General features: G+C 39.2%; 1 protein-coding gene across 1 annotated transcript in view; it reads right to left on the reverse strand.

Moving 5' to 3' along the window:
* Window positions 1-853: 853 nt before the first annotated feature.
* The window catches only part of ran (RAN, member RAS oncogene family), a 17,167-nt gene continuing 4,416 nt past the window's right edge, over window positions 854-13,604 (reverse strand). Inside the window, exons 3-7 of the mRNA XM_028812290.2 lie at window positions 9,759-9,843; window positions 6,360-6,485; window positions 3,967-4,154; window positions 3,693-3,863; window positions 854-1,523 (exon numbers count right to left, since the gene is read on the reverse strand). Coding sequence (XP_028668123.1) covers window positions 1,479-1,523; window positions 3,693-3,863; window positions 3,967-4,154; window positions 6,360-6,485; window positions 9,759-9,843 — 615 coding nt within the window. The 3' untranslated portion in view covers window positions 854-1,478. The remainder of the gene's footprint in view (window positions 1,524-3,692; window positions 3,864-3,966; window positions 4,155-6,359; window positions 6,486-9,758; window positions 9,844-13,604) is intronic.

Below are 13,604 nucleotides of genomic sequence, written 5' to 3' on the forward strand. Positions count from 1 at the left end.
AAGTTGGAGTCAGTCGCCTTTGCACGTAACAGTAAGTGCCCGACTATCCAGAACTCCTCCAAAGCCAGACCCTAAGAGAAAGCCAGCTAAGAGGACGACTAGAGGCAATTACAAATTTTCTGTTTAAGACGACTCATCATGCACCTAAAGCTTTTTCTTTTTGTTTAATTAATTTTTTGATTGCAAATTAAATCAGGTTTTCCCAGTTAGGATCCCAACTATTTTGGGACTCGCTGTGCCCGCTCACTTGCCCCTTCAGAATGCATATTTATTTAAAGGGCACCTGTAAAAAGTCATATATTCCTTTGGGAACAAATAAAGTTCTATCAACTTAATGAAATTAGTACCAGACATAGCCACCAATGTCAAGAAGTAAAAACCTCAAGACCTCCTGGGTATTTCCAAGCTGACACAACAATACGCAAAAACTGTCAAAACAATGCAACAGAAATGCATGACCAGAACGGTGACACAACGCACAAGGTTAGGATATTAAAAATGTTTGAAGGCTCGTCATTTTATTATAAACTCAATGACTCTTTTTTGCTTAGCGTTTCAGCCTAAACCCCAAAATTTCAATTCAAATATACAACTGTAAAATGCAAGACACATTCAAATTACCATTACACACAAATAATGTGGAAACAATTGCTTTATTAATTTATCTTTCGACTAGATAAAAATAAAATTTTAAAACACTAGAGCAAAGAACAAATATTAATAAACCTAGATGTGTAGGGTGAAGGTTTTGGGAAAAAAAAAAAATCATGAAAAGCAAATGTTATAAATTTCAAGCGTACACTCACTGCCTGCAGTAACTGCTGATGAAGAGCTGGACTTCTACTGGTTTGGATTTTTATTATTATTTTACACACCAAAACACTATACATTTCATTTTCAGCAATAATTACAAAAAAAAAAAACCAGAGCAGCTTGGCTATGAATTTTTGCCAAAAGTGTGAAAGTCCAAATGACAGAAATCAAAAATACATTTCACACTGTAACAGTTGAAGTGCTTCGCGACAGCGACAGATTGTATTCGACACGACTTTAGTCTTTGGCAACACGTTTGCATCATAACTTGCACTACAGAGTCCAGCCTCAGAATGTAAAAGATGGCGTCAGACAGGCTTTTGGAGCTCATCCTACTTCTATGAACACCTAAAGAACGAGTGTTAGGATACTTAAATGCCGGGGGACCTGGGATACAGCTCGGCTTAAAACACACAGGAACTAATAACCGTGGGACACCTTGGAAACGCAAGTTGAAAACAAATGGATTTAAAAAGGTGTCCAAAATTGTTATCTTTTCATTTGCACAACCTTTCCATCCGCTTATCCCAAAAAAGGTACGTTTAAAGCAGTTTACCCTGCGAGTGCACTTTTGGCTTTCTTGGGCTTTTTTTTTTTTTTCCCCCTTTACAAAACAAAACAAGAACGCCACCGAGGGAAACCTTATCTAGATACACGTGGACTTGTTAGAGGTCATCATCTTCATCTGGTAGAGCAGTTTCGGAAGCAACCTGTGTAAAAAAAAAAAAAAAAAAAAACTTAAATTAGCAAATCAAAATTTCGGTCTTTAGAACAATTATGACGAGAACAGGCCATTCAACCCCACAGGCTTGTCCATTCTAGTTACCGAGATTGTCCAGAGCGGTTTCTAAAGTCAGCTGTGCAGAAAAAGGAATTAAACTGTCAAGATTGCAGTCAGCATAAACATTACACCCACTATTTAAATTGTACACACCACATGCAGACCACTGTTGGCTTCCTGTTCACAAAGTTTATTTGTTTCATGTTTTTTTGGCTGCCCAAATGACAGCTGTAAGCTGGTGGGGCAGATGATGTTTCTTCCTTAAATTATTTATTGATTACATCTTGCCTGAAGAAGGGGCCTGAGTTGCCTCGAAAGCTTGCATATTGTAATCTTTTTAGTTAGCCAATAAAAGGTGTCATTTTGCTTGGCTTTTCTCTACTTCCTTAAATTATAAATGCAACTGTATGTAAAGAGATACTCTACCAAAAAGTGACATTTTTAATCTGTTACTTACGACATATGTTTGCTGTGAAGGCCGAAAGAAAAATGTTTAATTTCAGGTATTCATCGAGAGCAAACATTCAATGGTGACCAACGCTAGACAGCAGTAAACAATACTAAAAATATCCATTAAAATAAATCTCACGTTTCCTCGTGCTGAATAATCCTCAGTATCACCTTATCCAGTTGTATGCTTACAGCATTCAAGACACATGTAGGTTTACTAAAATATTGATAATACTTCCAGAAAAGAACAGTAGTTGACAAATTGGAAGCCCATTGACACTTTTGAATTATAGACAGCACTCTTAACCAATGAATGAAGGGGAACAAGCAGGTCTTCAATTCAAAAGCTCAACCCCCTGTGAATGGGCTTCCTGTTTGTGGACTATTTTTTAGAGTGACTGATTTAGCAATATGTTAGTAAAAAATGTTTTTTTTGGGACGTTGTCAGCATGTGACTGGATGACTTAATGTGTGGATTATGCCAGACTTTAAGCCAAACATTTTTAATTTTGTTTGCTCTTGTGCAGCATCGGTCACCATAGGCTTCCATTCTATCAGAAATGTTAAGAACAAAGAGCTGAGTCCAGTTTAAGAGGAAACCAACATGGAGAATACACAGAATCGGACATTCAGCAACCAATCAACTGGCTAGACCAGAGGTGGGCAAAGTCATTCCTGGAGGGCCGCAGTGGCTGCAGGTTTTTGTTCCAACCCAATTTCTTAATAAGAAGCACTTATTGCTCTAGAAACATCTTCTGCTTCATTTTAGTTAACTCCCTCATTAAGATTTTGAACCCTTATTGCTCATTTAAGTCTTAAACAGCTACATTCTCGGTTTTTAATTGCTCCTTATTAGTAATCAGATACAAATGACAAAAGAAACCAGCAGTTATCCATTTTGCTTGTTACCCTTTACACCTGTGTGTATTTATTGTGCACTATTTGGCTTAATTAAATAATTGGAAGGAAAGAGAAGAGAAAAAAGTGAAGGATTGAGAACTACCCATCTGTTTTACACTTCAAAGTATTTGGATGATATCCTTAGAATAGAAAAAAAAATCTAGAATATGAGAATGACTTGACATAGCAGAGATGTTCCAACAATGATGGATGGATTAAAAGCCAGAAGTCTGTATAACCATCAGCATCAAGTGACTCCGTGAGAACCCTAACTACAAAGAGGACTATTTCATTTATGTTAGGTAGAATGCCCAAAGGGGACTGGGCGGTCTCGTGGCCTGGAACCCCTACAGATTTTATTTTTTTCTCCAGCCTTCTGGAGTTTTTTTTTGTTTTTTCTGTCCACCCTGGCCATCGGACCTTACTCCTTTTTATGTTAACCAAGGTTGTCTTATTTTAATTTCTTATTTGTCTTTTATTCTTCTTTTCTTCATTATGTAAAGCACTTTGAGCTACTTTTTGTATGAAAATGTGCTATATAAATAAATGTTGTTGTTGTTGTTGTTAAAGCACTAACAAGCCATGAAATGTAATTATTGGCAAGGATTGTTTTCTAATTAAGCAACTGGGTTGGAACAAAAACCCGCGGCCACTGCGGCCCTCCAGGAATGACTTTGCCCACCCCTGGGCTAGACTTAACTGCTCTTTGTGTTTCTCAGATACAACACACTGAAGTCACCCCACTCACCTTAAGGTCGTGTTCATATTGTGCTGCCAGGGTTGGGTCCATGGAAACCTCTGGTGGAGCCAATGCAGGCATAGCAACAAACTCTAAATTGGGATCACCAATCAGTTTGCGGGCTAACCAAAGAAATGGTTTTTCAAAATTGTAGTTGCTCTTTGCAGAAATATCATAGTACTGTGGATAGAGAGACAGACGAATAGTGAATCTTAATTATGTATTTGATGGACAAAGTCGAAAAGAACTCGTAACAGAAAAGAACACCCCACAAAGTAGTTACCTGAAGATTTTTCTTCCTATGGAATACTATGGACTTGGCTTTGACTTTACGGTCCTTGATGTCTACTTTGTTGCCACATAGTACGATTGGGATGTTCTCACAGACGCGGACGAGGTCTCTGTGCCAGTTGGGGACATTTTTGTAAGTGACACGCGATGTCACATCAAACATGATGATGGCACACTGAGCTGAAAGGGAAAACAACAACAGGTATGGCAAAGAAAAAAAATCCATTTTGGTTTCCAGTAAATCAAAACAAGCATTAATGGAGGAAATTTAGTTAGTTCTCTCAAGCCCATGAAGTATTACCAGGCCTACAGTTAACTGCCTGTGCTGCTATCACTTCTAGAAACTGAATAAAGCCCAATATTAAAAAAAAACAGCTTGTTCATTTTCATAACGCTACATCAGAGAAAGGGTGCAAATATTGTTATACAAGTAATTAACTGAACACTTATTCACTAGAGCGTGGCACTGTGATGTGGTATATCCTTCACCGTCTGCTTCTTTCCAATAAATACAAAAATGAACCAAACACAACCGCAGGCCCAGGTGCTGCATGCGGGAAGTTTGCATGTTCTCTCCATGCCTGCGTTCATTTTCCTCCAGAGACTTTGTACAAACATCAATATAAATCAAACTCCCTTTGGCCTAGCAAATAAATGTGTGTGTTCACCCTGTGATGAATTGTTGTTCTGTGCCCTACGCTCGCTGGGTACGCTCCAACTTCACCCCAACCCTATCCTGGATAAGCGAGTTAAAAATAATGGATGGGTGGATGTGAAGGTCACTTCACGCGGAGTATCTGAAGCAGTGGATTATTTTATTTTCAGCCCACTTGTATTTTACTTCCGTACTATAATTTGATAAGCGTAACGCTAAATCACAATTTTAACCATCTTGTTTTTGCTTTTGTTATGCTTGCTTTGTCCATAAATGTTTTGAAACTGGCACTGAAGCAAAATTAAACTATAGACTACCAGTCAAAAGTTTTAGAACACCTCAGTTTTTCCATTTTTTCTTCAAATTTAAATCAGTTAAAATACAATAAATGGCCTAAAATGTTGAAAAGGTAAGCAGTCAACGGGTTTAAATTTAAAGTTAGCAAAACCTGAAAAAAAAAGGAAATATCACAATATTACAAAAGGGCCTTCTGCAGGGAACAACTAAGAGGTTACGACCTACAGATGTTCTGCAACAATTCAAGTAAATTAAGCCTTGCAAGCTGAAGCAAGTCACATTTTTGAGGAGATGCCTGTCAGGCTCTGCTGTAGATGATGCAGGCTTGACAGAGAAGTGAACATCAGCCTAGAGCGTATAAATTCTAAATGTGGTAAAAAAAAAAAATAAATAAAAAATTTTCCTTAATTAATTGGTCACGAACGTTTCTGAACACGTACAAATCGAGTTACGATCAAAAAGTTTGCCAAAATTTTGCATCAGTTCACGACCGCACGCTCTGGTGGCGAACAAAAACACTGGCGGCCAGTTTCCCTACACGCCAATGATTTCCCATTCTCCGTTTCCCATTTTCTTTTGTTTGCGTATACAGGGCCTAACACAGCAGCTGATGTTGTAAAAGTAGTTACAATGTTAACCAAGCAGACGCCTCAAGTGCTGGAAGAGGTGGAAAAACTGTTGCTAGTGTAGTAGAACGAGAAGCAACTTGCAGGGGATAATAGCGTAAGCGAGCTGATCATATGCGAGAAAACCAGGAAGATTCATGACGATTTGCTGAAAAAAAATCCTTTTTCGAGTGGCGAAGGTGAGGAATTTAAAGTCAGTAGAGGATGGTGTGAAAAGTTTCGCAAGAGAAGTGGCTTTTAATTTTTTTCCCCTGTGCTTAAAACTCATAAAAAAAAGTGTTTACAACGAGCGGTTCGTAAGGGTCTAGTGCAAACTCTTACAATGTTAGTTTTCTCTGTTGTTCAAGGTTTTCTCAGTGTTAGTAAACTAAATGTAAAAACATTGAATATTACACTGTGCATTCTATGGTATAATTAACTTTTTTTGTGCTTAAAAAATATATATATTTACATACAGTTCATACGGTCTGGAACGGATTAATTGTATTTCCATACAATCTTATGGGGAAATTACGTTCAGGTCGCGACCAAATCGGATCACGTTCAGAGTTTTGGAATGAATTACGGTTGTGACCAGAGGTACCACTGTACATTTAAGTGAATTCCAAAAACATTTACACTCTGAGAATTTTAACAGCTTACAGGCAATACAAGACCGTATGGCTTCTTTAGTTGCAGTTTGATTTTTGCTAAACAAATATTTACAAAGTGTTTAATAAGAAAAGGAAGAGGCTGAGTGAACTGCTTTAGTCATCAGCTGGAGAGCACAGAAGAGGTCCATTCCACACATCTGGCACTTCTACTCACCTTGAATGTAATAGCCATCGCGCAAACCTCCAAACTTCTCCTGGCCTGCCGTGTCCCAAACGTTAAATTTGATTGCACCACGATTAGTGTGGAATACCAAAGGATGAACTTCTACGCCCAATGTAGCTAAGGATGACAGGGAAGAAGAAAAACAAACATAAGCACACAGATTCCGGAGATGGGCAACAACTAATCTATTAAATTACATTCACTTCTTTTTTTTTTTTTGTAAAATTTTGCAAAAAGAAAATTGTGTATTATGATGGATAATCTAAGATACAAACACACTGTAAAACCTACGAGTAGGCCGAGCAATGGCTGGCTGCGTGTATAGCAAGTACCAGTCAAACATTTGTGCATACTAATTTAAATGTCTAGGCAAACAAACACCTGAAATTCTAAAGCAAATATAAATAATGTACTCGATGCCGGTGTATGAATTTATTGATTTTAATTTTACTGATTTTATTAAGGGTGGCGCAGTGGTAGCACTGCTGCCTCGCAGTAAGGAGACCTGGGTTCACTTCCTGAGTCCTCCCTGCGTAGAGTTTGCATGTTCTCCCCGTGTCTGCGTGGGTTTCCTCCCACAGTCCAAAGACATGCAGGTTAGGTGCACTGGCGATCCTAAATTGTCCCTGCGGTGGACTGGCACCCTGCCCGGGATTAGTTCCGACCTTGCGCCCTGTGCTGGCTGGGATTGGCTCCAGCAGACCCCGTGTTTGGATTCAGCGGGTTGGAAAATGAATGGATGGAGGATTTTATTAAAATCAAATAACATTCCATACACATAACTCAACTTTTCCGAAAAAACAAAACAAAAAAGGTTTGAAACAAATCCCATCCAGATAAAAAGTCTTTTTAAATGCCCATAAAACAAGTGTTTTTCATTTGGTCAACTGCAGCTTTCTACTCACTATGTGTGTCTCTTTAAAGGCTTTTGGCATTTCTTTTAATGTGTTTAAGCCAATTAGTTGTGCTGTGGTGTTGTGTCAAGTTAAGTCTATTGATGCCCAGGCTATGTGGCAGAATGACATTAGTTCTGGTTTTATAGTCTTCCATAACATGCAAGAAAAGCAAAACTTTAAGAAATGAAGGCCATTAAATTCAGAAATTTCAAGAACCTTGAAAGATTTTTCAAGCGCACATGCAAAAACCATTCAAGCTCTATGGTGAAAGCAGCTCTCACAAGGCCCAGACCAAGAGTTACCTCTGCTGCAGAGTGAAGATAAGTTGATTAGAATCAGTAGTCTCACAAATCGCTAATTAACTGTACATCTATCTATCTATCTATCTATCTATCTATCTATCTATCTATCTATCTATCTATCTATCTATCTATCTATCTATCTATCTATCTATCTATCTAACTATCTCTCTCAAACTACAGCTCAAATAAAGGCTTCACAGAGTTCAAGCAGCCGTCACTGTACGAGTGGTGAATGGAGGCTTATCTGTATTTGTGGTTCCCAAGCCTGGGGGAGGAAGTGTGATGGTGTTGGGGACTTTTCTCTGTATCAGTGTCGACAATTTATGCAGAATTTAAACAAGCAAGGCAACCACAGCATTCTGCAGTCACAGGTTATCCCATCTGGTTGGAAAATAAGGGCATGTCACATGATGCGACTTTTCCAAAGATTTTTTTAATTGTAGCCAAGATGGACATGGTCGGTACAATCTCGTGACTTCCAGTCACCTACTTTGACATACCCTACAACACACTTTTTTTTTTTTTTTTTTTTATATAAACTATTTTACAACTCGCTCTGACACAATCAAACAGGTTAAATTGTGTCTTTAGTTGCAGGAATATGCTGCTATGCGTACATGAGAGTTGACAACCAATGAACGCTTATTTGGAAGTTAAATACATATACAGTAATGCAGCAACAAGAAATAAGGCACATGGGTGTTTTGGACCTTGTAATCGGAAGAGAAGCTTGTCTGTCTGATGTCTCTTGTTTTACGTACCAGAACAGAAGGGGTGTGTGTGTGTGTGTTTGGGGGGGGGGGGGGGGGGGGGGCACGGGGGGTGAGAACAAAGGACCGTGCTATTGGCTGTCAGAAAAAGGGACAAGCATAACTGTGCTGGAAAGTCAGCAGGCAGTTGGTAAGTCCGAGATATTCAGTTGTATTAGCTGGTGTGGCCTGGTGACAAGATCAGCAAATGAGATTGTCACATCTGACATACTCAAACACTAGAAGTCATTGCTGAGCCATTGTTTGTTTCTCAATAAGACTCGCCAACCCCCGGGCCTGCACTACACGCCAGCCACTTCGCGTCTCTGCCATTCAAGTATGTGGATTTCACTTTCACCAAACGACAAATCTTTGAATTCTTGCGGATGCGCCTCTTCATTGGAAAGAAACACTACTTTTCCCTGATGGTAACACGAATTAGACGATCTACAAGTCTCCGACTTGAAGTTTAAATCCGAACAATAGATATTCGATCTCTTTTCACGGTTCCGTTATTTCACAGAGTAATAATTTCCATTTGTGGGCACCGATGCGATCTCTGCCATCATTTTTTTTGAGACTTTCAAATTAGTACTTTCATTGTCTCTAATCTGCTCTGCATGTGCATCACGCCAACGTTTTTGAACCTCTTACTGACGTCTTAAATTAAGAAAGAAAAAAAAATAAGGTGTGGATTACATTTAAAAGTTCTTATCTTTCATGTCAAGTAAGTAATACCATATAAACCTGACAAGTAATAAAGTAACTAAATAGCACAAATAATTGTGAAAACTGGTTGGAGAGTTTTCGCCCTGTGGTGGGCTGGCACCCTGCCCAGGGTTTGTTTCCTGCCTTGCGCCCTGTGTTGGCTGGGATTGGCTCCAGCAGACCCCCGTGACCCTGTAGTTAGGATATAGCAGGTTGGGTAATGGATGGATGGATGGTTGGAGAGTTTAATACTTGGCCAATTAAAGAAAAGAGGCAAGTACCGGGTAACAACCAAATATCTTAAAATCAGGTACAGCCCACAGTATTGAGAAGATCAAGACAGACATTACAAGTATATTACAGATTTTAGGAAAGGTGCTTTATAAAATAACTAACACCTAACAAATACAAATAAAAAAGAAGATTTGGTACATTCTGCTGCTTTTTTATATCTGAAATGTTGCGATATTCTCTAAAACAATGTCCTATGCTGTGTATTCTTTCAAATACATTTCATAATGTACTGGTTTTATATAAACTTAGCAGCAAGCCAATAGCAAGTTTACTGTCATATGCCATCTGTCTCTAAAACTTGTATGGCACTTATAAACACAAATGATGGTCTGTGCCATCCAAGAGTGACATTTTAAAACAAACACAGATAACGACTGAGAAGAGTAAACACAAACAGCTAGCATTTATGTAAGCACTCAAAGTTCCTAGGTGAGAACTTACCCACATACTTCTTTTCAAATTCGCCTGTCAAATGCCTCTTAACAAATGTTGTCTTCCCAGTACCACCATCACCGACTAGTACCAACTTAAAATTAAGAGAGGGAAAAATAAAATTCAGTTAGGACACATTTTAATCTTTAAGAAAGCTGAGGCAAACCACACACAAGCATCTGAAATGTACCTGTGGAAGGATCATCAAGGGAGCCAAATGACAAGAACATAAGGTGAATGAATGGACACTGGAAACAGAAAGCTTCTAAACAGCGTGTACAACCAGAATGGAAGAGAAAATGGCCTGGGCAAAACGTAAAAGGGTTCATGAGGAGGGCAACATGAACAACATGAAAGTTAAAGGAGTACTTCACCCAAAAATAAAGTCCATTTACCCCATGTAGTTTGTAGTGATGATGACAATGAGAAATTCTCAATCTCATATTTTTATGCAGAATGTGGATAAAAAACTTTGACAGAATAGGCATCTGTCTATATAGACAAATGTTGGAAAACAATATCTAAACCGTCCATGAAAAAATCTTGTATTCATAATTCATATGTGAAGTCATTCATTCAGTTATATATATGCTCACAATGTCCCAAACACATGTATTTTTACTAAAATATTGGTAATTAAACCACTTCTAGAAAACATTCACGAGAATAAAATTGACACGAGCTCAGACACAAACAAGCATGTGAACTGCCGACCCGCCACTCGTCGTCACATTTGCATTGATATCCATAGCTGGAGTATCTCAGGATTATTTATTGGTGGTTTATGGAACTGCACGGGTGAATTCACATTCTGCTTGTTAAAGCGTCATCTTGGTACGCACGTGTCCACAGCACGTTCTCTCCTTGATAATCTTTTCACTCACTTTTCATCTTAAGTTGTTCACATCTCTCAGTGAACTTGCAACGTTGCTATCACATCAAGCGCAATGTTAGCCAATAAATAAACTTAATGGACTGGACTAGTGATCAGTGAATGAAATGGGATGGGAAGCAGGTCTTCATTCCAAATGCTCAGACACGTTTGATCGTGCTCTTGTTTTAGTTCATGAAAGAGTTTTCTGGTGGTCTGTTTAACAATATATTAGGGAAGATACACGTTTGGGACGTTGTAAGCATGACATCGGATTACCTGACATATAGATTATGACATGAGTAATGTGAGATTTTTTTCATGGAATTTTTTTTTTAAACTAGGGGCTTTGCTCGCCAACCCCACCGGCCTGAGCTACACACCAGCCACTTCACGTCTCTGTCGCTTGTGTATGTGGATTTCACTTTCACCAAACAACAAATCTTTTAATTCTCGTGGATACGCTTCTTCATTGGGAAGAAACACTGCTTTTCCCTGATGGCAACACGAATTAGACGATCTACAAGTCTCTGACTTGAAGTTTAAATCCAAACAATATATTTGATCTCTTTTTGATGTTCCGTTATTTCACCAAGTAATAATTTCCGTTTGTTTGCGCTAATGCGACCTTTACTATCTATTACTATTATTGTAGTCCGCTTTACTCATTACTGTACAGGCTTGTAAAGTTAGTTGATGAATTTTCCAGGCCTATAGTATAATATTGAATGATGAATGTTCCAGTACAATATGGAATAGTAATAAGTATAAGCACCACAAACCTGATATAGGTGTATTGAATGAATGAGTAATTGAATCAGAATGCGTAATTAGGCCTCGAGCTGTAGTCGAAATCGCCTTTCAGGCCTCTAGAGCTTTAATCGAAGTCGCCTTTCTCTTTGAATTTTTGCGGCCGTAAATCCGCCGCCTGCCGCGATGTTGGGGTTGGATGTCGGTTTCGTAAGGTTTTTCGGGCAGCTGCGCAGAAGGCGACTGCACATTCGGCTTCGGACGGACGTGAGTGAGTGAGGAGGCAGGCGAATTATGTATTAAGATTATCTGGCTGGCCCCTTTATCCAAGGTGACTTACCACACTTAAGAGCTACAGTTGTTTCCATTCCTTTTGTTTTTTCAAATTGGAGCGCAAGCAGGTGAAGTGACTTACTCATTGTCATACAGCATCAGTGGTGGGATTTGAACCCATAACCTCCAAAGCCTTAACCACTATGTTACACTGCCTGCTAGTTACGACTAGTAGCACTAAGATGAACTATATAATAGCATAGTATTTTGTAAAGCCGGTAAGATCTCACATACAAGAGGCCACATCAAGGCCGGATTCAGACATGGTGAAGCCCCCCTAATATATAGGAAGGCATAAAAGTCCCAATTAGTACATTTTAACAGAGACTATGGCTATGTGTAACAACTGAACTTGGCAAGAATGAGTGAAGAAAGGGTTACTCCTTTAGAACTTTGAAAATATACATATAAAACTGTAACTAAGGCTTCTAAGCTGTTGGTTGTTTAGCTTCTGCCTAAATCCGGCTCTAGGCCACATGATGACAAATAATTGGCCAGATGGTCAGAATGCAGTTAAACAGAATAATGAATCAACTTGGCCTACAAAACTGTCCTTTAGTACTTAAATATTCAGTTTATTTTAGGGAAAAGAATCACATCTGATCAAACTGGGTGCCGTTATGTACAATGCTGCTCATCGTCTCTAGGACATACCAAGTACTTTTAGCCAGAAATGTCACGATACCAGACTTTTTGCATATGATACCAACACCAGTGAAATTACATGATACTTGATACCACAGCAAAAACAAAAATCCCCTTTATCTGCTTTTTAATTAAAAGTACCTCCAAATTCTGTAAACAGGAAAGAAGGATGTGCATTCGAACGGAAGACAGGATTCTTGACCACTGAATAAGGGAGAGAGGCAGATCTTCAACTCAAATGCACATTACTGCAGGAAAGATGTCTTTCCCATTTATTGCTTGCACTTAGTTTTCCAGAAGCAAGTATTAATAGCATTTCAGCAAAAAATGAACATATTTTGCACATTCTTAGTATAGGAATTAATAATGAACACGTGAACAAGCAGCACGGCACGTGTTCTGTAAAAAAAAATTTTCTTTTTTGTTTTACATGGATGTTTTTCACATCATTTGCGATTTTCCAGAGTTAGTCACAGTTAGGTCCCGTTCAATTTGAATCTTTGATATGTGTCATTTCCCAATGAAAACATGAAATGACCATTTTTCTCTCGCCATAGAGAAATTGTAATTACTCCAGACCTACAGGCTGTCAAATAAACGAACCACACGCCGTGGCGCAGCGTAAAGGGGCTTCGTCTCTGACGCTGATGTCCGAGGTTTGATCCCCAAGAGGGGTGCAGTAGAGTGTGTACAACTGATGAGCACAAATGAGGACGAAACACGTGTTGCGTACTCTTTGCATTATTTGATAGTAAACTATGCAACATTCCCCGATCTGCTTCTCGCAACTGAAGAGAACACCGTGGCGGATGTTTGCCGAATGGCAGACCAACCACAAGCGTTACCTGGTAGGTAACCACCCACACAATTCAGACCGGGACTCAGACTACGAATACAATGAATGTAATTACTCCAGACCTACAGGCTGTCAAATAAACGAACGACACGCCGTGGTGCAGCATAAAGGGGCTTCTTTGTCTCTGACGCTGACGTCTGAGGTTCGATCCCCGAGAGGGGAGCAGTAAAGTGTGTACGCCTGATGAGCCCAAATAAGGGCGAAACACGTGTCGCAAACACTTTGCATTATTTGACAGCAAACTATGCAATGTTTTATATATTATATATATACACACATACAGTGGCAGACAGCTGGGGCCTTGCCCAGTCAGGACGCCCTTCCGATGAGAGAACATGTCAACAGCAGTACCACCCCCGGGTAGGGGATAGGGGGGGCACCTGGACAGCTTTGGAGCCTT

The sequence above is a fragment of the Erpetoichthys calabaricus genome, chromosome 10 (genome assembly GCF_900747795.2).
Source record: "Erpetoichthys calabaricus chromosome 10, fErpCal1.3, whole genome shotgun sequence".
NCBI lineage: Eukaryota > Metazoa > Chordata > Cladistia > Polypteriformes > Polypteridae > Erpetoichthys > Erpetoichthys calabaricus.